The sequence below is a fragment of the Kogia breviceps genome, chromosome 7 (genome assembly GCF_026419965.1).
Source record: "Kogia breviceps isolate mKogBre1 chromosome 7, mKogBre1 haplotype 1, whole genome shotgun sequence".
In the NCBI taxonomy this organism is placed as follows: domain Eukaryota; kingdom Metazoa; phylum Chordata; class Mammalia; order Artiodactyla; family Physeteridae; genus Kogia; species Kogia breviceps.
The window spans coordinates 11,039,892-11,062,987 of NC_081316.1; the positions used below are offsets into that span (position 1 = coordinate 11,039,892).

The 23,096-nt window shown below is 44.8% G+C and overlaps 1 protein-coding gene and 1 pseudogene across 1 annotated transcript; both read right to left on the reverse strand.

Moving 5' to 3' along the window:
* Positions 1 to 757: 757 nt before the first annotated feature.
* Positions 758 to 1,852, reverse strand: LOC131759698 (olfactory receptor 5P55-like). Its single transcript, XM_067039380.1, has 2 exons — positions 1,131 to 1,852; positions 758 to 1,049 (listed from the first exon to the last, which is right to left on the reverse strand). The coding sequence occupies exons 1-2, from the start codon at positions 1,850 to 1,852 to the stop codon at positions 758 to 760; spliced, it is 1,014 nt and encodes a 337-aa protein (XP_066895481.1).
* A 13,294-nt stretch (positions 1,853 to 15,146) lies between these two features.
* LOC131760487 (olfactory receptor 5G9-like) lies at positions 15,147 to 16,102 on the reverse strand (annotated as a pseudogene).
* Between the last annotated feature and the right edge of the window lie 6,994 nt (positions 16,103 to 23,096).

Here is a 23,096-nt window from a genome sequence, read left to right on the forward strand (position 1 = left end):
TGAATATAGTTCCCTGTGCTATACAGTAGGACCTTTTAGTTTATCTGATATGGTCTCACACTTTAAAAACATTGACGTACAAGAATTTGGTTTTATGGAGAGGTTTCCCCAGGGAAGAAATGAACCCAATGGTCTGAATAATTGTTTGTGCCAGAACCCATGTAAGTCCATTTTATCTTCATGGGAACCTTATGATAACCAGTTGAGGTGGGCGTTAGTGCCCCATTTCACTTGGGAAAACTGAGGGTCAGGGGGTTGTGTACCTTGACTTGACATCACACAGTTGCCTAAAGAGAGAATCACTCAGAGGCAGCATGACTCAGGTGTGCCAAAGTCCATATTCTGCCCATACCACCTTATAATTCCATGATCTAGCCCTTCCTTATGACATATGGAATTTAGGAAAAACTGTGCCCATTGTCTGCTTGTAAGATGCACTCATCAGAAAAAGGCAATATAATGTATTGGTTGAGAACATGGTCTCTGGAGCCAGACTGCCTGAATTCAAATTCTGACTATGCTTCTTATTAGCTGTGTGACCTTGGGCCAGTTACTCAGCCTCTTTGTGCCTCAGATTCCTAAGGGACAATAATAGTATTTATTTCAACCTCTTGTTGTGAAGATTAAATGGATTGATACATGAAAGGTATTTAAAAGAGTGCTGGCACATAATTCCTTCTATCCAAGTGTTAATATTAGTCAGGTGTTATGTTGTCTCTACCTTGTTATGGCTTAGGATAGAATGTTCCACTCTCTGTTAGGAAGGCAGCATGTCAAGGCATCTCCTCTTTAGAGCAGGCTTCACATCTTTATTCCTCAGGCTGTAGATCAGAGGGTTCAGCACGGGGATGATCACCATATAGAAGACAGACACGACCTTGTTCTGTTCCATGGAACTGTGAGAGCTTGGCTGAGCATACATGAAGGTGATGGTGCCGTAGAAGAGGCAGATGACTGTGAGGTGGGAGGCGCAGGTGGAGAGTGCTTTGCTCTGAGCGTTGAGGGAATGCATCCTGCAGGCAGTCACCAGGATGTAGGCATAGGAGACCAGGATAATGGTGATGGTAAAGAGGATAATCAAGGCAGAAGATGAGAAGCCAATGGCTTCAGCCTTGGCAACGTCTGCACAGGCAAGTTGTAGCACAAGGGGGATGTCACAGACATAGTGGTTAATGAAATTGGGGCCACAGTGGAGCAGCTTGAAGACGTACCCAGTCAGTAAAGCTGAGTTGGCAACAGAAGCCATATAGGTGGCTGCCGCCTGTTGGACACACAGATGTTGGCACATGACGGGGTGGTAGAGGAGAGGGTGGTAGATGGCAGCAAATCGGTCATATGCCATAATGGCCAGGAGCAGACACTCGGCAGTACCGTGGAGAGTCATGAGGGTCATCTGGACCATGCAGCCTGCAAAGGAGGTGGACTGGCTTGAGGTGAGGGAGCTCTCCAGCAGCCTGGGGGTGTTTAACGTGGAGAAGGAGGAGTCTATGAAGGAGAGGATACTCAGCAAGAAGTACATGGGCGTGCGGAGCTGCGGGTCTGCAAGGATCAGGGTGGTCGTGGCCAGGTTGCCTGTGAGGGTAACTGAGTAGATGAACAGAAAGAGTGCAAAGAGGATGCCCTTGAGCCCTGCCTGCTCTGTGAGCTCCAGCAGGAAGAACCAGGTGACGCGGGTGCAGTTCTTTGCTGTGGTGCCCCTGTCACTGCAGAGACACCAAGTAAGACATGCTTGTACCCTAGAGGCAGACCCTGGGGTCAGTGTCTGAAGCTCTTTTAGTTCCCCCAGAATGGGCAGTGCTAGAGGAACTGGGGAGGGGACGCTGGCATGAACTGATCCCCTACTGTGGGTCATGTGCTAACTCATTTCCTAAACAGCTATTGAAACTTCATAATACTTTCTCATTTAAATATTATGCCCATTTAACTATTCACAGTAGCCAAGACATGGAAACAACCTAAATGTCTATCGACAGAGGAATGGATAAAGGTGTGGTACATACATCCAATGGAATGTTAGCCGTAAAAAAGAACGAAATAATGCCATTTGCAGCAACATGGATGGACCTAGAGATTATCACACTAAGTGAAGTAAATCAAACAGAGACAGATAGATAATATATGATATTACTTATATGTAGAATCTAAAATATGACAAATGAACCTATCTACGAAACAGAAACAGACTCACAGACAGAGAGAACAGACTTATGGTTGCCAAGGGGGACGGGGCAGGGGGAGGGATGGAGTGGGAGTTTGGGGTCAGCAGATGCAAACTATGAATAATCAACAAGGTCCTACTGTATAGCACAGGGAATGATATTCAATACCCTGTGATAAACTATAATGGAAAAGAGTATGAAAAAGAATGTATATATACGTATAACTAAGTCACTTGCTGTATAGCAGAAATTAATGCAACATTGTAAATCAACTATACTTCAGTAAAATAAATTGTAAAAATGTATAGAACATAAAAAACCCATTATGTCCATTTATATTGAAAGTATCAATTTTTCCAAGGTAAAAGAGCTAGTACATAAAGAATGTGGGATTAGGACTCAGTCCAAGTAATAATCATATGTCTATTAGTTATAATAATTTTCTATTCCCCAAATTTCCTGTTCCATGGAGAACTGGTATCACTAGTGAGTGTTGGAGGCCGGTATGTTGGTCCAGAGAGGAAATACATGAAAGTGTTAATTTGTAATTTATTTGGGGGCAAAGGCTCCAACAGTACTAGTTCCCAAGGCCAGGGACATGGAAATCAGGCCTAATGTCATCATTAATATAAGGTGACTCAGTAGAGCAGTGATTTCTCCCAGTGTTGTAGGTTGAATTGTATCTCTCAGGAAGATTTGTTGAAGTCCTCACCCCTGGGACCTGTGAATGTTACCTTATTTGTAAATAGGGTCTTTGCAGAAGTAATCAAGTTGAATCATATTCGATTAGGGTGAGCCCTCAATCCAATATGAATGGTGTTCTTATAAGAAAAGAAAATGGAGATACAGGAGATGATACGGGAGAATGCCATGTGAAGACCCAGAAACAGATTCAAGGGGGCCATGTGAAGACAGAAGCAGAGATTGGAGTGATGCTGCCACAAGCCAAGGATGTCTGGGGCTTCTGGAAGCCAGTAGAGGCAAGGAAAGATCCATCCCTTGAAGCTTCTGAGGGAGCACATCTCTGCCAACACCTTAATTTTGAACTTGTAGCCTCCAGAACTACAAGGGAGTGTATTTTTCTTGTTTTAAGTCACACAATTTGTGGTACTTTGTTACAGCAGCCCTAGGACACTAATACACCCAGCTGGGGACAGTCCTGGCTATTGATATGGGCCTCTTGAGCAGTCAGGAGATTGGGCTTTCTTTTTTTTTTTTTTTTTTTTTTTGGCCGTGCCACATGGCATGTGAGATCTTATTTCCCTGACCAGGGAGCAGTGGAAGTGCAAAGTCTTAACCACTGGACCACCAGGGAAATCCCTGAGACTGGGCTTTCAGATCTCTCTCTATTGACAGAGCTAATAATCCAAGGGGAGAAAATTAAACACAATAAATTAAAGTCATTTATTATTTACCACTAACTAAGAAAAATATTTGCATGGGAGAATAGGCAGCTACATTAAATATGAAAACTCCAGTTTGACAAAACCATGACCAAAGAACCAAAGTCTTGTGTTTTAGCTTAAATTGCTGAAGGCAGTAGGACATGCCAGATTTGTGGTATTGGGGGTCCAGTGCAGGGCATGGTTCTGAAGGCAGAACTGGAGGTGAGCTCTTTCACCAGACAGCACAGGTCAGAATGTTCACACACCTACATCCCTAATCTCCCCAGAGGGGCCCTCATGCTTATGTAAGTTTTCTCAGCTGTTGTCATGCTCCCAAGAACTTGCCTCTAAGCATCCTCGCTTTTGGGGTTTTCAGATAACCAAGGCTGCTGTTCTGAGGGGAAGCCCTTGTATGGGATACTGGCCAGGGCCTGCTGTCATTGGTTGGACATCATTGGTTGGACGTCAGTTCTGATTGGTTGAGTGTAGGTTCTGATTGTTGCAGCACCTGTTCTGATTGGTGCCCATGGAGTTCTGGTCGTTAAATGTTTGGAATTCTGTATCGTCTGGATGGGGCTGGGAACAAAGGAGGAATAAGGCAGGGCCTCTTCAGAGTATCTCAGGATAGCTAGAAATAAGTGGCGTCTGATCAAAGCTGGTAATATGGCTTTGTGCTATCAGTATCTATTGGCAACTCGGCCTCTTGAAATATAAAAAGTATGTACAGATTTTACCTATGGAGGACACCAGTGGCGATGCTGCTTCTCTGCTCATGACGTTTCCTTTCTTAAAGAGGGATATCCATTGCGTCATACACCTGAGACCCCCTCTTCTCCTGGAGGAGGGATGCCTTTTGTGATCAATGGGTTTGGGATAAGGCACTGAATGTGTGTAGTTCTGCTTTGCTCATTGGAAGCACAGGTTCTGCTCTGCTCTATTTCTCTGTAACGTAGACCTTAAAACTAGGTCATTGTCTGTCTAATTTTTAAGAAGGCCACTTACAAGGATGAGTCATGTTCTGCAGTACCAAGTTGCATCAGTGATGCAGGTGGTATTTTGCCCTCTGTCTGCCTTGCTTCTACCTCATCTCTCTTAATTGGTTCAGAATTAGCATAGAGAGGAGAGATGTTAGTTCTTGTGGTCCTTAAAGACCTCAGCACAGAGCAAACCAGAAGGAAGCTGGCAGGGGTGCTTTGCGTGGCCTGTCTCTTCAATAATTCCATGACCTGGGCTCACTCATCTCTAGCACACTGATAGAGAGTTAAGGGGTGAGTTGGCTGGAACAATGGGTATGATTGAACTCTGGAGGACCTGGATTCACAGTAATAAATTCCTGGATGAGGAAGCGGAAGGACAGCCTCCTCCAGTTCCTCTGCTAAGATGTTGATGAAGGGTTGCCATGGCAACGAGGGCACATGAATGAGAATGAAGTGTCCTGACATGAAAGAAAAGAGAAGCCTTATCAAGCTTAGAAGAGGGGCAGCTCTTGAAGGGGGAGGTCATCTCAAGATGAGAAAGTCCCTGAGAGTTTCTGAAGATCTCTTGTTCCCATGGATACCTTCCAGAGCCAAGGATGGGCTCCACTTCTCTCTCTGACACCTCTGCTCTTTCCTGGGGTACAGGAACTTGCCACTTTTGGCTATAACTTTAATTGCTTGATATTTGTGTGTAAAGGACAGTGATTAGTAGTTTGGAGTCTCAACTAATTTCATAAACAATTTTTTTTTTTTTAAACTTTGGCCATGCTGCACGGCTTGTGGGATCTTAGTTCCCCGACCAGGGATTGAACCCGTGCCCTCAGCAGTGAAAGCGAGGAGTCCTAACCACTGGACTGCCAGGGAATTCCCAATAAATAAATTTCTTTTGATAGAAAGAGCTTTAGTGAACGGGTGAAGAAACTGGAGTTTTCAGAACCCCAGGGTTAGTCCAGGTACTATTTATTCCTTGCCTTTTAAAAATGAACATTTACTGGGAATTCCCTGGTGGTCCAGTGGTTAGAACCCCATGCTTCCATTGCAGGGGGTGCAGGTTTGATCCCTGGTCAGGGGATTAAGACCCCGCATGCCACGGGGCGTGACCAAAATAGATAAATAAGTAAATACAATAAACATTTATTAACCAGTACGGGTCATTGTTAACCATGTGGAGCTCAGCTTCTGGAGGACTGGCCTTGAGAGCAGAGTCCTATAAGTGGAGAGCTGCTGGAGGAGTTTAAGCAGGATGATGATATGGTCAGCCTAAGGTGATAAAATGAATTCAAGGGAAGTTAGACAGGAGGCAGGGAGCTACATTAGGCAGCTGATCACAGTGGCCTTGGCTGGGATAGTGTTATTTATTGACTCACAAATAATCAAGTCCCATTATTAGGACTGGAGACACAATGGTGACCAACGTAGATGAGATCCTTGCACAAAGAGAGAGTGAAAAGATTAGGGAAATAGCTGGGAGATGGGTTCATCAGCACTTGCTCATTAATTGGATATGTGGGCTGAAGGGCAGTCAAGGATGACATCCAGGGTCCTCGTTTGGGTAATGGGGTGAACAATGGTGTCATTCACTCTAACAGGTAACAGGTTTGAGGAGGAATGTGGTAAGTTCCATTTTTGATAGCATTTGGGAGAGCCCAATACCCAGGTCCAGGAGACAGGTTGCTCTACCATCTTGAAGCTTAGGAGAAAGTTCTGTGTAGGAGATGGAGGCTTAAGAGTTGACGGACATATTCAGTCATTCAGAATATGTTTATTGTGCATCTACTGTGTGCTACGCACAGAGTGGGAAGAAAGGAGCCAGTGGTAAGGAGTGAACAGACATAGTGCCCACTCTTGTGGAATTTAGAAATAATCACACAAGTTATTGAAAATTGCAACTGGAACAATAACTCCAACATGGAGGTACTTAGTGCTATAAGCCTAAAACTCTGACAAGAAGACCAAGGATGATTTTCCCCAGGAAGAATTTTTCATAGGAGAGAAGAGTGGGGACAGCCTATGCAAAGGCCCTGAGGTCTGAGTGAGCCTAGAGAGGAATAAGAGCTGAATAAAGGACCAGTGTTTGTAGAGGGCAAAGAGGGAGGGTGTGCAAGCTGAGGCCAGCAGGCAGGCAGTGCTTTGTAACATTTACTGAGTGTTTTCTGTGTATCAAGCACTGTTCTAAACACCATTAATTTCATTGAATCCTCTCAACAACCTTATGAGATGTACTACTGCAATCTCTATTTTACTTATGAGGAAACCAAAGCACAAAGAAGTTAAGGGACTTGCCCAAAGGCTCAGCTATAAGTGGCAGAACTGGGGTTTGAATTCAGGTGGTCAGGCTTAGAGCCTACACTGTCATTATCTAGTACCCGAGACTATGTTAAGAATTTTTTGTTTTTTCTGGGATGCCATAAAACAGTTTTAACCAGGGAGATGATATGACCATATTTGCTTTTTGGTAAGATCACTCTAAATTCAGTTGTGGGGAAATGATTGGAGGAGGGTCAATAGATGGGGTAGATTTGTTGGGAGGATGTTGAAATCATGCAGGGGGGATTCATAGCTTAAACTAGAGGGGTGGAGGGTAGTGTGGACAGACAGAGGTAAATGGATTCGAGTGATGTTTGGCTGTAAATATGTCAGGATTTGGTGATGGGCTGAAGATGCCAGTGGGAGGAGGAGAGTAGTGTCAGGGAGAACTCCAAGGTCTCTGGTGTACAAAGTAAAGCTGGTAGTTGAAGCTAAGAGAGGATAGAATGTGAGCAGTAAAAGCCAGGCAAGACAGTATCATTAACTGTAGTCACCATGCTGTGCTTTAAGTCCCCATGACTCATTTATGACAATTCATTTCTTTAACATGAGAAGGTTCTAGTTGTTCGTAGCAGGTTCTATACAACCCCATTCTTTCAAGCCTGATTGACAAGTGATATGAGCACTTCTTCAGCTGAAACTATTTCTCTATTAAGTATCTCTGCTCACTTTGTGGGGTGAGATGGGAGAAACACAGCATTATAGCCCAGGCTTAATGTCACTGGTGGGAGGAAGTGAGGCGAAGTTCAGTTTCCATGGGAACAGAATAGAGTCTCATGGTAGTTTAAAAAAAAAGAAATTGAACTTGAGCTTGGAGATCATCTATATCCATATAGTTTGAGACTGAGAGCTGAGACTTCCTATTTGGCAAAACATGGCTTAGCTAATTGTTCCCAGAAATTCAGGCCCAGGAAGATATGATTGTAAACCAATAAATAACTTGACTGTTTGCTTCATGAAATTCCTGCAGGCCAATTTATCGGAACAAATAGTTTGCTCCTCTAGGCACACATCTCTCCTATTAAGACAATCGATCACTCACTTGGGTAAACAATTTTCTCAACAAACAGTAGTTTACTCACCAAGATTTGCTTTCAGGCCTTTCCCCCTTGTATCTGTCAATCCTAAACTATAATGTCACAGACTTTGTCCAGTCCTGATCTGCTCCTTGATGTGGAAAATCCACCTTAAACCACTTGAATCCAGACCCCCAAAATCTATAAATATTTTTCATTGATTTCCTCCTACTGAGAACTACTAAGATTCTGTAATCTCTCTTATTATAATAAAGTCTAATCAACTTAGCTTTGGTCGAGGAACAGGTTTTCTGGCAGTGTTTCAAAGAGTTATCAATTGACAATCCATTCTTTACCCAGGGTGACTTGGGAGCATTTTGCTTCCTGTTTTGGGGGGAGCCATTTTGCTTCCTGTTTTGGCCACCTGATAATTGAGAAGAAAAGCAGAGTTACATTACCTGTAAGGTAGGTTACCCCATCAGTATATGTTTTATCAATACATAGGTTCATTGGTACTGTCAAGTGGGTTCAGATTTCATGTGAATATCAGGACCGGAAGTGACCTTCCTTGGATCATATTTTCTAAATTCTTCCTTTTGCACAAGGAAAAATTGAGGTCAGTGAATCACTGCGTGTTCACTCTTGAAACCAGCCTGGACTTGCCTTGGAAGAAAAAGTGGCTTCATTATTTGTTGTGACTCACAAAGAAACTCTACACTGGCATTAAGATGGAACTCAGGAAGGGGATGACGGAGAGGTAACTGGCTTAAGAAATTGGGGCTTTTCTTTCGTGGCAAAAGGAGCGGGGCCAGGGCAGTGGCACCGAGGGCCCTTTCATTTTCTAGTTTTTCCTGCCCCTTCTATCCCATTTCTTTTTTCCTCTTCCAAGTGGCTCTTCAGGTGCTCTGTAGGAACTGAAAACTCCTGGTAGGAGTCAAGACTCTATGGGATTAATAGAAAAGCTGGGCCTTGGTGGGAAATAGGGAGAAGTTCTCTGGATTTTTTGGAAGCAGTAGAAATGTAAACTTGTATAATTTTCTGCAAAAACCCAAGGGGTTTTAGCCATTTGAGTAGAGCATAGGCTTTGGAATCTGCTGGACCTGGATCTGCCATTGAACTATATTTGACCCTAGATTTCTTGGACTCTCAGTTTTCTCATATGTGAAATAGGCATAACCTACTCATAGAATTGTTTTGAGGGTTAAATGAAATAGTGTGTATGTGGTGCCTCCCAGAATTCTTGGCACATAATATATGTTCAATAAATATTAGCTATTAATGATCATTATTGGGCAAACGCCTCCTTCAGGGAGCAGAGTGTTTCATAAAGTCCCGAGCCTTATAGAATAACAACAACTGGTATTCTTTTTATCTTCTGCTGTCTAGAAGCCGAAAATCCAAAGAGGAAGAGGTGAAATATATATAAATACATATGCCTTAATTAATATGCCCTGATTAACTACCCAGCACTGTGCTAGGCTCAGTGGGGGATGAAATGAAATATGAGCTTTGGTTCCTGCTTCAGAGAGCCTGCAGTTTAGCTGGGGAAGCGAGATACACAGCCAGATAACAGCAGGGAGCAGAGTTTGTAGGAATGTAACTCTGTGGGAATAATTCAGCACCGTCCCAGTGACAAACGTGCTTGTGTTTGTACGCTGTCCTGGGAGTGGAGAGCTCATGAAAAAAAGAGGCTGGTGAGGAAACAGGTGCTGGAACAGGGTACGCTTCCCTGCAGCCTCTCAAGTGCTGTCTTTGGCCACTGTCTCTCATCAGGGGCAATAGAGATGTGGCGGAGAGGTCAAGGTCAGGTGCCAGAACAGGAGAGGATGGGTCTTTAAAGGAAGCTTAACTCCAAACAAATTTTGTACATAAGCAGGAGTCTGGAGGGATCTGAAATACCCCTTTCTGGGTCTGGCTCCCCACAAGTTAGGTTCGCCTTCCAAGGGCCTTATGGACAAGGAGTCGGATATTTGTCTTGCCCCGAGGGTACCACCTATTGATCTGACTCTGTGTCTGATCCTGATTTCACTCATGATGCTGCCTTTCGTATTTTTTTTTTTTTTGCGGTACGCAGGCCTCTCACTGCTGTGGCCTCTCCCATTGCGGAGCACAGGCTCCAGACGCGCAGGCTCAGCGGCCATGGCTCACGGGCCCAGCCGCGCCGCGGCACGTGGGATCTTCCCAGACCGGGGCACGAACCCGCGTCCCCCGCATCAGCAGGCGGACCCTCAACCACTGCGCCACCAGGGAAGCCCTGCCTTTCGTATCTTGACCTGGGTTTTGAAATCTTATCCTCCTTCTCCTGGTAATTGGCCTTTGTCTCATCCTTGGTTTAGAGTTACTACGCTCTGCAAGATCTGATTACTTGTCTTGGCTCTGTCCTGCTACAGGACCGCAGGGTTTAGCCCATTGTCTTGAGACTTCGAGAGCCTGGCTGAGCATATATATATGAACACGATGGTGCCGTTGAAGAGGGAGATGACAGTGAGATGCAAGTGACGGATGGAGCGAGCTTTGCTTTGGGCTTTCAGGGGATGCGTCCTCCTGATCCTGACTAGGACGACAGTGACAATGAGAGGGTAAGCAGAACAATGGAAGAGGATGGCCTCAGCCTTGGCAGTGGCAGTGCAGGTAAGCTGGAGGTTAGGCAGAGGTCGCAGAAGTCCCGATGAACGATGCTGGAGCCACAGAAGAGCAAAATGAAGATGCCATTTTGCATGACCACATCACTGCTACCAGCAGCCAATGGCCTTTTAATGCCCAGGATGAATAATCCTAGAAGAAGTGGGGAAGCTGGTACCAAGTAATCATCTACTCTAAACCATGCTATACGCTAAGCCTTTTGCCATTTAATCTTTACACAACTTTCTTGTTTACAAATTAAGCTAGATTGTACACGGCAAAACCAGATTCAGACACTAGCCCCGTCTGATGCCACGACCCATGTAACTTCTGTTTCACCTTATGCTCTCGTGAATCTACAATCTTCTGTCCCAGGATTTCTGGTTCACAGGGAAAGAGAAAGAAGGAAATGTGGGAGAGCGATTGGGTGGCTAAGGAGGTAGATTAATTACCCAGTCGGTCTGGGTTGTATTTCGGAGCATGTGATTTCTCAGTGACAGCTAAGCCTTGGGGAAGAGGAAGTGAGGGCTGAGCGTGGCAAGTGAGTTGGCTTCAACCATGGGTTGTGGTGATCACACAGAGTGAAAACTCTGGCTTCCCCCAGGAGCTCCACTGAGGAGACTTCAGTGCTGGGGCTGCCAGGGCAGCGACCCACACTGGGGCTGAATGTCTGAGCCCAACTCTTGTGACTGTGGAAGTCAGAAGGGGGAGGGGCTTGAAGGCAGCCATGTCAGATAGGAACCGCTAAGAAATTTTAAACGTCCCATCCTGCCCGTAAGTCCTCAGGTCTGTCTCTGGTCTTCCTTCTGCTTTGGTCTTCTAGGGCACAGTTTGAGAGCCTGCCACGTTTGCTCACATCGCTTGTTTACTGACAACTTTGTAAATTGAGGGATTGGGTCATTTTTATAAAGAATTGCAGTTTTGAGCTTCAAAGCGCATGTGAGTAGAACAGCAAACTGTCTGTTGGATGCAACAGTAACACCCAAGGGGAGCCGCGCCGTTCAGACCCTGAGGTCCTGCTTCAGATACAGTGTTTACTGGGCATAGAGTTTTCTGGGTGATAATGACTCTGGAGGGTCGGCCTTGAAACTTCAGTCTCTCAAATTCTCAAACGTCCCACTTTCTGAGCATCTTAGAGTAGAAGAATGGGGTCTGAGACTGACGGGAACCCCTCCATGGAGCGAATTCATCTTTACAGAGCCTATCCACACACTGCCTCTGAGCCAGGCTTGCTTCCCATCTCACTCAGCTTCTTGGGACTGGCCCGTTTCTCTGAGGTCCCGGAGAGGGGAAGGATGAAACGGGGTCTATGACACTGGTGGGGGTGTGTGGGCAGCATTCCGGATCCTGTGGGGAAGTCAGAGTGGCCACACCCTAGCGGGATCCATGAATCTTCTGAAGGATATCTGTCCATCTCCCTCTCCTTGAGATACTAGTTTCCTCTGGCCAGCTCCAGTTGGAGATGTCCTTAGACTGTCCTGGACTCTTTCTCCAAGGGAAGGCCCCTGTCTTATCTAGTTTGGGCTCCTTCCATCCCGCCTCAAGTTGTCCCTGGAAGTGATGTCTGGAGAGACATTACACTTGGTGAGTGAAGTTATCAGCCGCTGGAGAGCTTGAGTTTTCCACTGAAGATCCCAGTGCCAGGGCCGACTCGCCACTTCATTACAATGTCCTTCCCCCAAAGACTTTTAGGGTTAGTTTAAATGAGTTTGAGACCCTTGAGAACAACATGAACATCCAGGAGGTTCAAAGTGACTTATCCCCCTTTCCATCTGTAAATAGGACATTTCAGGGATCATCTCTATTCTACATAGGACAGACCCGAGGCCCAGCAAGGCTGAGCAATTTTTCTCAGGTGATGGAGCCAGGCATTGGTAACAGCGAACACTCATTCAACCCTGACTGTTTGCTTGGACTGTGATCCATGGCGGCCCGGTGCTTTGGCTGCCTCTCTGGGACCACAGACTGGTCTTCCTTTTAGCACCTGGGGCTTGATCTGCCCCTACCTTTGGCTTCACTTGCACCCGATGGAAAGTTCTAGATCTTCAGGTACTGACTGGGCTCCGGGTTCTCTAAAGATGTGTAAATAAAAATGTAATTCAAATGCTCTTGAGAGAGGTAACACTTTGACTTAATTTCCAACCAACATTCCAATGACTCCTATTGGGTTCTGTGCCAGATGGCTTTAGGTGAAGGGAGAGGGGAGGAGAGGGCTGGGTTCCATTTGGAGAGGGCGGTATGTGGGGGGCCAAAGGAATTGGATGCCTTGTCTCTCTGGGGAAGCTTTGCCATGTCGCCAGCTGCTCCTGTGCTCACACCTCTGCCTTGTCTTCCCTCCATTCCTCTTAGGCTACTCACCTATCAATTTCTGGGGAACCTGTTCACTTCTTAGTCCGTGACTAGGTTGCCTAGGGCTGTTGGCAACGTGTGCTCAGGAACTGGTGAAGTTAGGAACCAGGGTCTGAGTTTACCAGGGCAGTGAAGGAGGGGTTGGCACCTCCCCTTCTCTGTTTCCTGGTGCTCTGCGTCTCCTTGGCCCTAAGGGAAATTATTATCTAAAGAAAACTTTCTCATTAAGCAAATGGCTTACTTTCATGAAAAGACTGCAGTTCCTAACTTCCTGAGTCTGGGATGGAGTATTGCGGAGGTGGTAGGGGACCGGCTGGAGCCTGCTCTAGCCTTAGTACGTGTGATGGTTAATTTTATGTGTCAACTTGGCTGGACAAAAGGGTGCACAGATAGTTGTAAAACATTTCTCGGGGTGTCTGTGAGGGCTTTCCAGAGGAGGTTAGCATTTGAATTGGTAGGCTGAGTAAAGAACATGAGCCTCACCATGGGCGTGGGCACCAGCCTGTCGGTAGAGGGCCTGAACAAAACAAGAAGGCCAAGGAGGGGTGACTTTGCTGTTTTTATTTGAACTGGGACCTCCATCTTCTCCTGATCTCAGATATTGCTGTTCTTGGGTCCCGAGCCTTCAGAATCTCACCACAACTTACATCGATAGCCCCCTGGTTTCTAGGCTTTTGTTCAGACTGAATTACGGCACTGTCTTTCCTAGTTCTCCAGCTTGCAGATGGCAGATTGCGGATCTCAGCCTCCAAAACTGCATGAGCCAATTCCTATAATAAATCTCCTCTTATATCTATCTATCCATATATATCCTGTTGGTTCTGCTTCTCTGGAGAAGCCTAGTACAGTATGTTAAGAAAAATGACCTCAAACCTGTACATAAAGCCAGGAGGTGATTCCAATATCATCACTAAACATTGATCAACAGGTTCACCCATGGATTAATTAATTTTCTGGGAAAAAGTGTCACTTTGACATCTGTCAAGTTATAGGTGAATGATTTATCGGACAGAGATGCAATTGCTTCTTTGTCTTCTTGACAGGCTTCAAGCCCAGCTGTATTGCCCTTAACCCAACCTGCCTATACGCCCCTTTTTTCTTCCCCATCAGGACCTAAGATGGTCAGGTTCTGTTTTTCCTTCTTCCCCATTTATATCATCCACATTTTTAATCCCATGCTTTTTCTCCCTCCCTGGCTGATTCATAAACTGAAGTAATTCAGTGGATTAAGGAACTCAGAGTTAGAGGTAACCAGGCAAAGCATAAAACACATTTACAGCCCATCTCCTGTTACGTGGGATTTCCAGGTTGGCAGGGATGTGAGGACACTTACCACACATGGAACAGTGTTCAAGCCGATTTTATCTGAATCCCCCAAAGATACTGAACCTCAGTTGACATCTGGGTTTCACAATAAATTCCACCTCCTTTTCCCCACTCTTCAATTAGTAAGACTGATTTCTGTTACAATAGAAGTTGGCTTTTGTCTAAAAACATAAAGGTAATTTGATTTTGACTGAAGAAAGTTGTATGGTCTTTCAGCCTTTAACTTTGTTTAATTGGCCATTTACCTAGAAATAATAGCTCATTACTTCTTTAGAGCACATTTTGGGCCCTGGCTAATTGGAGCCTCCACTCTCTCCCACAAAGTCAAGTGACTACTATCTCCTTCCTATACTCAAACACCACATGGCTTATTTCTCCAATATCCTGTATTCAGAAGGGCAACATTCCCTGTAGAGCCTTGTAGGGAAGGTTTCTCCTGTTGAAAAATGTCATTTTCACTGTCTGGCATTCAATGATCCTCTCTATATTTGGGAACTCTCAAGACAGGAAGAATATAGACTCTAGCTCCCACTTCTGAAGTGAAAGGAGGTCCTATTTCCACCTCCCAGGGCTTTGTACAACAGAAATGTGGAAGTAGGAGCTCAGTGGATGTAAGATATCCATGCTGGATGTTGTTAATATATCAAGAGATGTAGAATAGCTACGTTGCCAGACAGGTGAATGCTCCTGCTTAGGACTTGAACTTCAGGGAATGACGGGAAGGTCTAGGATCAGTTAGAGAGGATACGCAGTTGGATGCTATAGAGCGAGGCGTGGTGGCTGGTGCAGGTGGCTGTGTCCAGCAGCTGAGCTGTGTTGAAAGCTTGGGGAAGCTGTGCTGGCTGCAGCCGTGGAGAGTGCCCAAAGGTGATGCTTCCTATGGTGCTATCCTGCACAGACTACTCTCGTGGCAGAGGCTCTTAGCTGTGCCTTGCGTCTCTTGGTTCTTGTCCTGGCTGGGTTCTCTAGGCTACTCTTCTATCTTATGGGCTACCAGATACTTTTCTAACAAATTCCTTTTCTGCTTAGTTTAAGAACCCTAACTTGTGCAGAGGCCTTGGCATCTTTATTCTTTAGGCTGTAGACCAGTGGGTTCAGCACGGGGATCACAATGGTGTGGAACACAGAGAGGATCTCGTTACAGGCTGAGGCAGTTTCAGGGTTGGGTTGGACATATACAAGGAACACAGACCCATAGAAAAGGGAGAGGGCAGTGAGGTGGGAGGCACAGGTGGAGAAGGCCTTGCGCTGGGCCTCCAAGGACCTCATCCTGCAGATGGTGACCAGGATGTAGGCATTCGAGACCAAGCTGACTGAGCTTTGGGGGACAGTGACCAAGGCAGAGAAGACGAACAAGGTGACATTGGCCATGGTTGTCTCTAAGCAGGCCAGTTGGAGCATGGGGGGGGCGGTGACACAGAAGTAGTGATCAATGATGTTGAGACCACAGTAGGGCAAGATGAAGGCATTCCCTGTCTGAACAGCTGAAAGGAACACCCCAGCAGCATAGGTGACCACCACCAGCTGGACACACGAATGCTTGGACATGATGGTGTGGTAGAGGAGAGGGTGGCAGATGGCCACAAATTGGTCATAGGCCATCATGGCCAGAAGCAGACACTCCCCTGTGCCATGGAGGGTAATGAGGGCCATCTGGACCACACAGCCCATGAAGGAGATGGGTTGGTCAGTGGTGAGGAAGTTGATCAGCAGCCTGGGAGTAAACACAGAGGCACTGCAGATGTCAAGGAAGGAAAGCACACGCAGGAGGAAGTACATGGGGGTGTGGAGGGTGGCGCTCGTGTGGGTGACATCTATCAGGCCCAGGTTGCCCACCAGAGTCACAGAGTAGATCAGCGGGCAGCTGGCAAAGAGGAGTTGAGTTGTTTTTGGTCTGCCCTGTTTGTGAGGCCCAGCAGGATGAATGCCTTCACTGTGGTGTGATTCTGACCCCAGGCCATTGAACTGGTGTGTTTCTCGCATGGCAATGAAGAAGAGGAGGAGAAACAAGAATGGAGAAACAATAACATTCTCATCAAAGAGGCAGCCTTAAAAAAAAAAAAAGAGGTAGCCTTTAACATCTACTACAAATGAAGAGTCACATCTATCTCTGAGTGGTAGATTGCTCTCCAAATCCCACAGCAATCCCATGATGTCACAATCATGCTTGTGTGCTAAGTGTTCCCTGTCTCTCTTAGGATAATGTCTACATTCTTTAACCTGCCAAATGTTCTCTTTGAAACACCTCCATGCTACCCTGCTTTCAGTTTACCCTCTAGCAATTCTGAAAAACTTACTTCTACAAACATACAATGTTATTGCAAATGTCTATGTCTTCACAAATTCAACATTTTCTTCTTGGAATGTGCTTGGGTCTCTCCAAATCCAGTTTAGAGGTCTGTTCCCTTCCTCTCTCCCCTGAATTTCACAAATACTCGTTTAGTTGAATTAATAGCACCATATTTTAACATAAAGCCCATCCAATATTACTCAGCCATAAAAAAGAATGAAATAATGCCTTTTGTAGTAACATGGATGGACCTAGAGATTATCATACCAAGTGAAGTAAGTCAGAGAAGGACATATACCATATGATATCGCTTATATGTGGAATCTAAAAGAAAATGATACAAATGAACTTACTTACAAAACAGAAATAGAGTCATAGATGTAGAAAACAAACTTATGGTTACCGGGGGGAAAGGGAGGGATAAATTGCAAGATTGGGATTGACATATACACGCTACTCTATATAAAATAGATAACTAATAAGGACCTACTGTATAGCACAGGGAATTCTACTCAATACTCTGCAATGACCTATATGGGAAAAGAATCTAAAAAAGAGTGGATATATATATATATATATATACATATATATAACTGATTCACTTTGCTGTACATCAGAAACTAACACAATATTGTAAATCAACTATACTCCAAAAAAAATTTTTTAAAATGCCCATCCATCTTTCCTATTGCATCTTTTTACTCCTAGTAGGAGGAGAGTTACTTAATATCTCAATAATTTGTGCCCTGATATCTATCACAGTGCCTCATGTCAATGAATGAATAGAAATGAATTATAATCGGATAAGAAAGTCTTCCCATTCAGGTAATGTCAACTCAATCCTTTCAGTTGTTTTGGCCCAAACCTTCCAGCCATTTTTGACCTCTTTCCCCCCGACCCCTCATCGAATCCCTCAGCAAATCATTTTGGCTCTACCTTCAAAATGTATACTGACTTCTCACCCTTTTTTGAGAGGCACCATCCTATCTTGCTTGGGTTATTGCAACTGGTCTTAGCTGGTGTCTTGTTTCTTTCTGATGAGGAGTAGCCAGGGTGATTCTGTTAACACCTGAAAGTCAGAACCCTCACGATGGCCCTCAAAGCCCGCTCCGCTAGGTTGGCCACTGCTCTGACACTCTCTTGACCTCTCTGTCCTCTTCTCCTCCTCTTCCCACCCTCCCTAACCCTGCTCTAGCTACACGTCACTCCTTACTCCTCTTAGGACATGCCAGGCATGATTAAGGACCTCTGTGCTAACTGGCCCCTACCCTCGCTTTGCGTCAGTTAGCTCCCTCATGGCTCCTTCTCTCTACTTCTTTAAGCTGCGGCTCAAATGTCACCTGCTTGTGCAGCCCTCCCTAAGCACCCAATTTAAAGGAAACTCTCTCCTACTCCAGCACTCACCATTCCTCTTCTCGGTTTGATCTTTTTTTCCTCGTAGGACTGATTCTCTTCTAAAATGCTATATACACATGACTGATTAGTTTATGATCTCTACCCTGACATTAGGATGTACGAACCGTGAAGCCAGGCATTTTTGTCAATTCTGTTCATTGCTGTATCTCCAGTGGCTGGCACATAGTTGGCCCTCAATAGACTTCCCTGGCGGTCCAGTGGTTAAGACTCTGCACTTCCACTGCTGGGGGCATGGGTTTGATCCCTCATTAGGGAACTAAGATCCCGCATGCCACGTGGCATGGCCAAAAAAAATAGAACATACAGAGTCTTATCAAGGCAAATCAGGCTGCAAAGAGGATAGTTAATACCCAGATGGGTGAGTTTGGAATTCCACTTGCCCAAATCAGGTGACAAACATTGGAGAATGTTTATGATAAGACTTGGGTAAGAAATCCATAGCTTCAACCTAATCATGAGAAAACATCAGACAAACTCAAATCGGGAAACATTCCACAAAATACTTGACCAGTATACCTCAAAACTGTCGACAGCAAAAATGACAAGAATGACCGAGAAACTGTCACAGATTGGAGGAGACTACGAACATGTAACAACTCAATACAATGTGGTATCCTGGATTTAGAGACTGGAGCACCAACAAAAAGGGATATTAGTGGAAAAACTGATGAAATCTAAATAAAACCTATAGTTTAGTTAACAGTATTGCACCAATTTTAATTTCTTATTTTCAACAGTTGTACTGTGGTCATGTAGAGAAAGATGGATGAAAGGTAGACAGGAACTCTCTGTACTATGTTTATATCTCCTCTGTAAGTCTAAATTCTTTTAAACTAAAATGGTGAAAAAAAAAAAAGAATTAGGTAAGAGTAGAATTGAAAGATGATGCACTGGGTTGTGAAACTCAATACCACTGGAAGCTGGGGCCCGCGGCACCTTGTTATAGCAGCAGAACCTGACTACAGGAGCTGGTTAGCATGAAGGATGAGCTGAACACTCGAGGAAGACCCATGTTCCCCTCTTCCAGTCTTGAAGTCTTAGCCCAAATCACTGACTCCACAACGCTCATCTTGAATCTTGGACAATCACTTGTAACTCCAGTTGCTGTGGGAGCCTCAGGATGAGTCTTTTCAGATGGGTGTATGCTTTGCACCCTGCATTGATAATTGTGTGTAGGATCTATTTATAAGATGACAAGTTTATGTGACGATTATACTATTTAATATGAACTTGAATACATATTGAATATATACATATGCATCTGCATACTATTTAAGGTGCTTGAAACAATTAAGAGTATCTACTTAATTAGACTTGAAATATGGAGAATGATTAGCTAAACTGAATTAACTAAATCTATGTTTGAGTAGACTCTGCTAAAATGCAGAACATTTGATTTACCAAAAATAAACATTTTGATTTAGTAATTTTCAGGAGTTGTTTAAATGTTTATGAAGGCACTTGAAGGGCTTGGAAATCAGGTACATTAAATTTGTGATTGTAGTTTAAAAAGTTTAAGAGCATTTAATTAATCATGTTTTATAAATAGTGTTTAAATGTTTAGGAGAATTTGCTCCTATAGGGTTTTTTTCTGTGACTTTACTTTGAATTATTTAAGAGAACTTGATTGTAAACAGCACTTAAGTTATTTGGAGGAATTTAATCTGTTAGATTTTGGGGCAAAGGAAGCATTAACCAAAGATCAAGTGTGATTGTTTAAAGATTTTTTTTTTTTTATTAATTAATTTATTTACCTTTGGCGGTGTTGGGTCTTTGTTGCTGAGCACAGGTTTTCTCTAGTTGTGGCAAGCGGGGCTATTTGTTATGATGCAGTTGCTTCTCATTGTGGTGGCTTCTCTTGTTGCAGAGCACGGGCTCTAGGCACCCGGGCTTCGGTAGTTGTGCGTGGGCTCAGTACTTGTGGCTCGTGGGCTCAGTAGTTGTGGTGCACGGGCTTAGTTGCCCCGCGGCATGTGAGATCTTCCCGGACCAGGGCTTGAACCCGTGTCCCCTGCATTGACAGGAGAATTCTTAACCACTGCGCCACCAGGGAAGCCCCGATTGTTTTAAATTTTAACAAACATGACTAGATATATAATTAAATTTATTATATTTAGAAATTGCATTTAATGGCCTAAGAAAAACTAGAAATTGCATTTAATGGCCTAAGGAAAACTAAGTTCCAAATTTACAGCTCAGTAGAAAAATACTTGAAAAATAAAGAGTGGAAAAAAAGTGAGAATCTCAGGGTCCCAGTTCCGTGAGGCCAATTTCTCACCATAGGACAGTGTAGATGCTCATTCAATTTTATTATGATGATGATGTTAATCCACCAAGAGTTTCAAGTATCAGCTTATTTTAGTCACACCATGTTTGGAGACTGTGTGACTCCAGTTGGTGGTCAACTTTTTAGACTTATCAACCAGTAAAGATCACAAATCCACAAAAAATAAATTTACAGATTAAGATATAATCAATTAATAAACGGTTTTAGATAATCCTTCCATGTACAAAAGATCTGGACATTAAAAAAAGTTTCCTGTTAAAAAAAAAAAAAGTCGCCTGGAACACAGCACACTGTGGGAGCTGAAATACTTGTGGATGTGAATGTATTGACGGGGAGAAACAGGAAGGAGCCACAGCACCGAGAACCTAATTCTCTGAGGAGTGGCGTTCAGGGAGTTCTCCCGGGAGCTACTCGGGGTTACGGTTCCAGTTCTACACTTGGCGATGTGACACTGGCAAGTCACTTGGAGAAAGCTGGGTCCTATGTGCTCATCTGCAAAGTGCAAAGGACAAGTCTTGGCTGGGCTTTTGGGATTCCGAGATGGTAAAAACAGAGGTGCTTTGAAAAGAATGAGGTGCTTGTAATAATCCTGGGTGATGGTGAAAAGAGGAAGAAATATTACGATGGAGGAAACAAATATCTGTAGAGCCTCTGCTCTGTGCTATTCTCCAGGCTAGGTGCTCCCCTCCATCCTGACCTCATTTGAGAGGTGAGTAACCTGCCTGAGGTCCCAAATGGATGGACTGATATCTGAAACTGGATGACTATAGAGAGAGCAACTGGCTTAATCCCCTCTTCGTTGGGAAGGGAATCATAGCCTCAGGAAGGAAAGCAAATAGCACAAGCTAGGGAAATTACTTAATGAGAATCAAGAGATAATATAGGGTAAGCAGAGAAGAACCGTGAAACACAATAGTTCAGCCAGCCTAAATCAGATGTCTAAACCAGAAATAACTCGAGAGAACAGAACATGTCCTAAGTATAGTATGAGGTCCTTGCAAGAAGACTTTTCAGAGGAAGTAATTGTTCTCCCACCTGAAGTTTCCAGTCACAGATTCTAGCTCAGCCATCCAATTGTAGGAGGATCCTAAACTCTCACCATTCACCCAGCCTCCGCGGCTGATCCAGGTGTGCAGAATTTCTGCCACCTGCAGAGGACTCGGACTGTCGGTTCTGGACCTCAGTGGCAGGTCTCTTGGTTTCCACGAGGGAACTCAGGACCCCCAGAGCATCCAGGGTCTGAGCACACAACTTCCGTGGTCTCCCCAGCAACGACACAAGGCAATGCTACTCTGATCCTTGTTCGGAGAACTAAGTCAGCTGGGGACTCACCAAGAGGGTCCACGAAAATGTTGCGTGAATCAATTTCATTGAATTTTTGGGTGGATGGAGGTACAGAAATAGGAACAAGGGGATTATCTTTCAATTCTAGTTTTTGGGTTTGTTTTTGACTGGAACTGTGTTTCTATGGTACAAAATTCAGAAGGGACGACAGTGAAAGTAAGTCCTCCCATCCTGTCCCTCCTGATTCCCCAGTCACTCACCTCTCTTCTTCAGAAGCTACCAGTTTCCTGTGTATTTTTCTGTTGTTAGTCATTGACTACATGAGCAATACGTGTACGTATATACTCTCTTTTAAAAGATACAAATGGTAGCAAACCATAAACATTGTTCTGAATCTCGCTTTTCTTTTCTTTAAAAATTAATTAATTTATTAATGGCTGTGTTGGGTCTTCATTTCTGTGCGAGGGCTTTCTCTAGTTGCGGCGAGCGGGGTTCACTCTTCATCGCGGTGCGCGGGCCTCTCACTGTCGCGGCCTCTCTTGTTGCGGAGCACGGGCTCCAGACGCGCAGGCTCAGTAACTGTGGCTCATGGGCCCAGTTGCTCCACGGCACGTGGGATCTTCCCGGACCAGGGCTCGAACCCGTGTCCCCTGCATCGGCAGGCAGATTCTCAACCACTGCGCCACCAGGGAAGCCCCTTGCTTTTCTTTTAAAACAACCTATTTTGGAGATCTTTCAATGTCGGTGATTAAATGCTACCCATTTTTTCCCCCAAAAGATATTTCATGAATGTCTCTTTTAAGAAGTCTCCTAATGAGGGATATTTAAGTTATTGCTTCTCTTTTACAGTTACCAACAGCGCCTATCTTAAAGCAACTTTGGGTTAAAACAATTTGGAATCCAGAGCCATGAAACCTCCAATAAAAATATTAGTGGGGCTTCTCTGGTGGCGCAGTGGTTGAGAGTCCGCCTGCCGATGCAGGGGACGCGGGTTCGTGCCCCGGTCCGGGAAGATCCCACGTGGCACGGGGCAGCTGGGCCCGTGAGCCATGGCCGCTGAGCCTGTGCGTCCGGAGCCTGTGCTCCGCAAACGGGAGAGGCCACAACAGTGAGAGACCCGCGTACCGCAAAAAAAAAAAAAAAAAAAAATTAGTGTGCAGCCTCTGACTTGGTTTTCATGCAGAGAACTTGCAGCCTTGCTGGACTTTCCTACATTTCCTTTATGGAGGAGAAGAAAATCTGTGGTTCTCAAAGGGACCCTGCCTGGTTTTCTCTTGCTTCATTTTTTTTTCCCTCCTGGCCAGATGGCACAGATGTTCACAGGCTGTGGTCACTGATCTTTAGCACCTGGTTACAAAGAGAGACGGCACCCCTGTAGCACCACAGGGCGCTCCTGAGAAACGCAGAATCTCGTTCCTCCCAGCCCTCCTACTGAATCAGATCTGCATTTCCACGGGATTCACAGCTGATTCCTATTCTGCTTGGAGTCTGAGACAGTCTGACTAGCAACCTGCATGGATGTAGCTCTTGTGTGAGTTGGACGCTGGTGGAGAACGACGGAGGTGAGGAGGGTCCTGGTCCCCATTTGTAAGATTCTGTGTCGAGGCTGATTCAGAAAGTGACCACACCTTTGGTGGGAACATCTGAAAGTGACTTGGGAGGGCTGATGAATTGGAGC

Bases quoted from the DNA above. Each gene is read 5' to 3' on its own strand.
- LOC131759698 (XM_067039380.1), bottom strand. From the start codon at position 1,852: ATGACCCACAGTAGGGGATCAGTTCATGCCAGCGTCCCCTCCCCAGTT. The intron at 1,050-1,130 runs CTGTGCAGACGT...CACCATTATCCT, and splicing joins CCCCTTGTGCTACAACTTGC to GGTCTCCTATGCCTACATCC.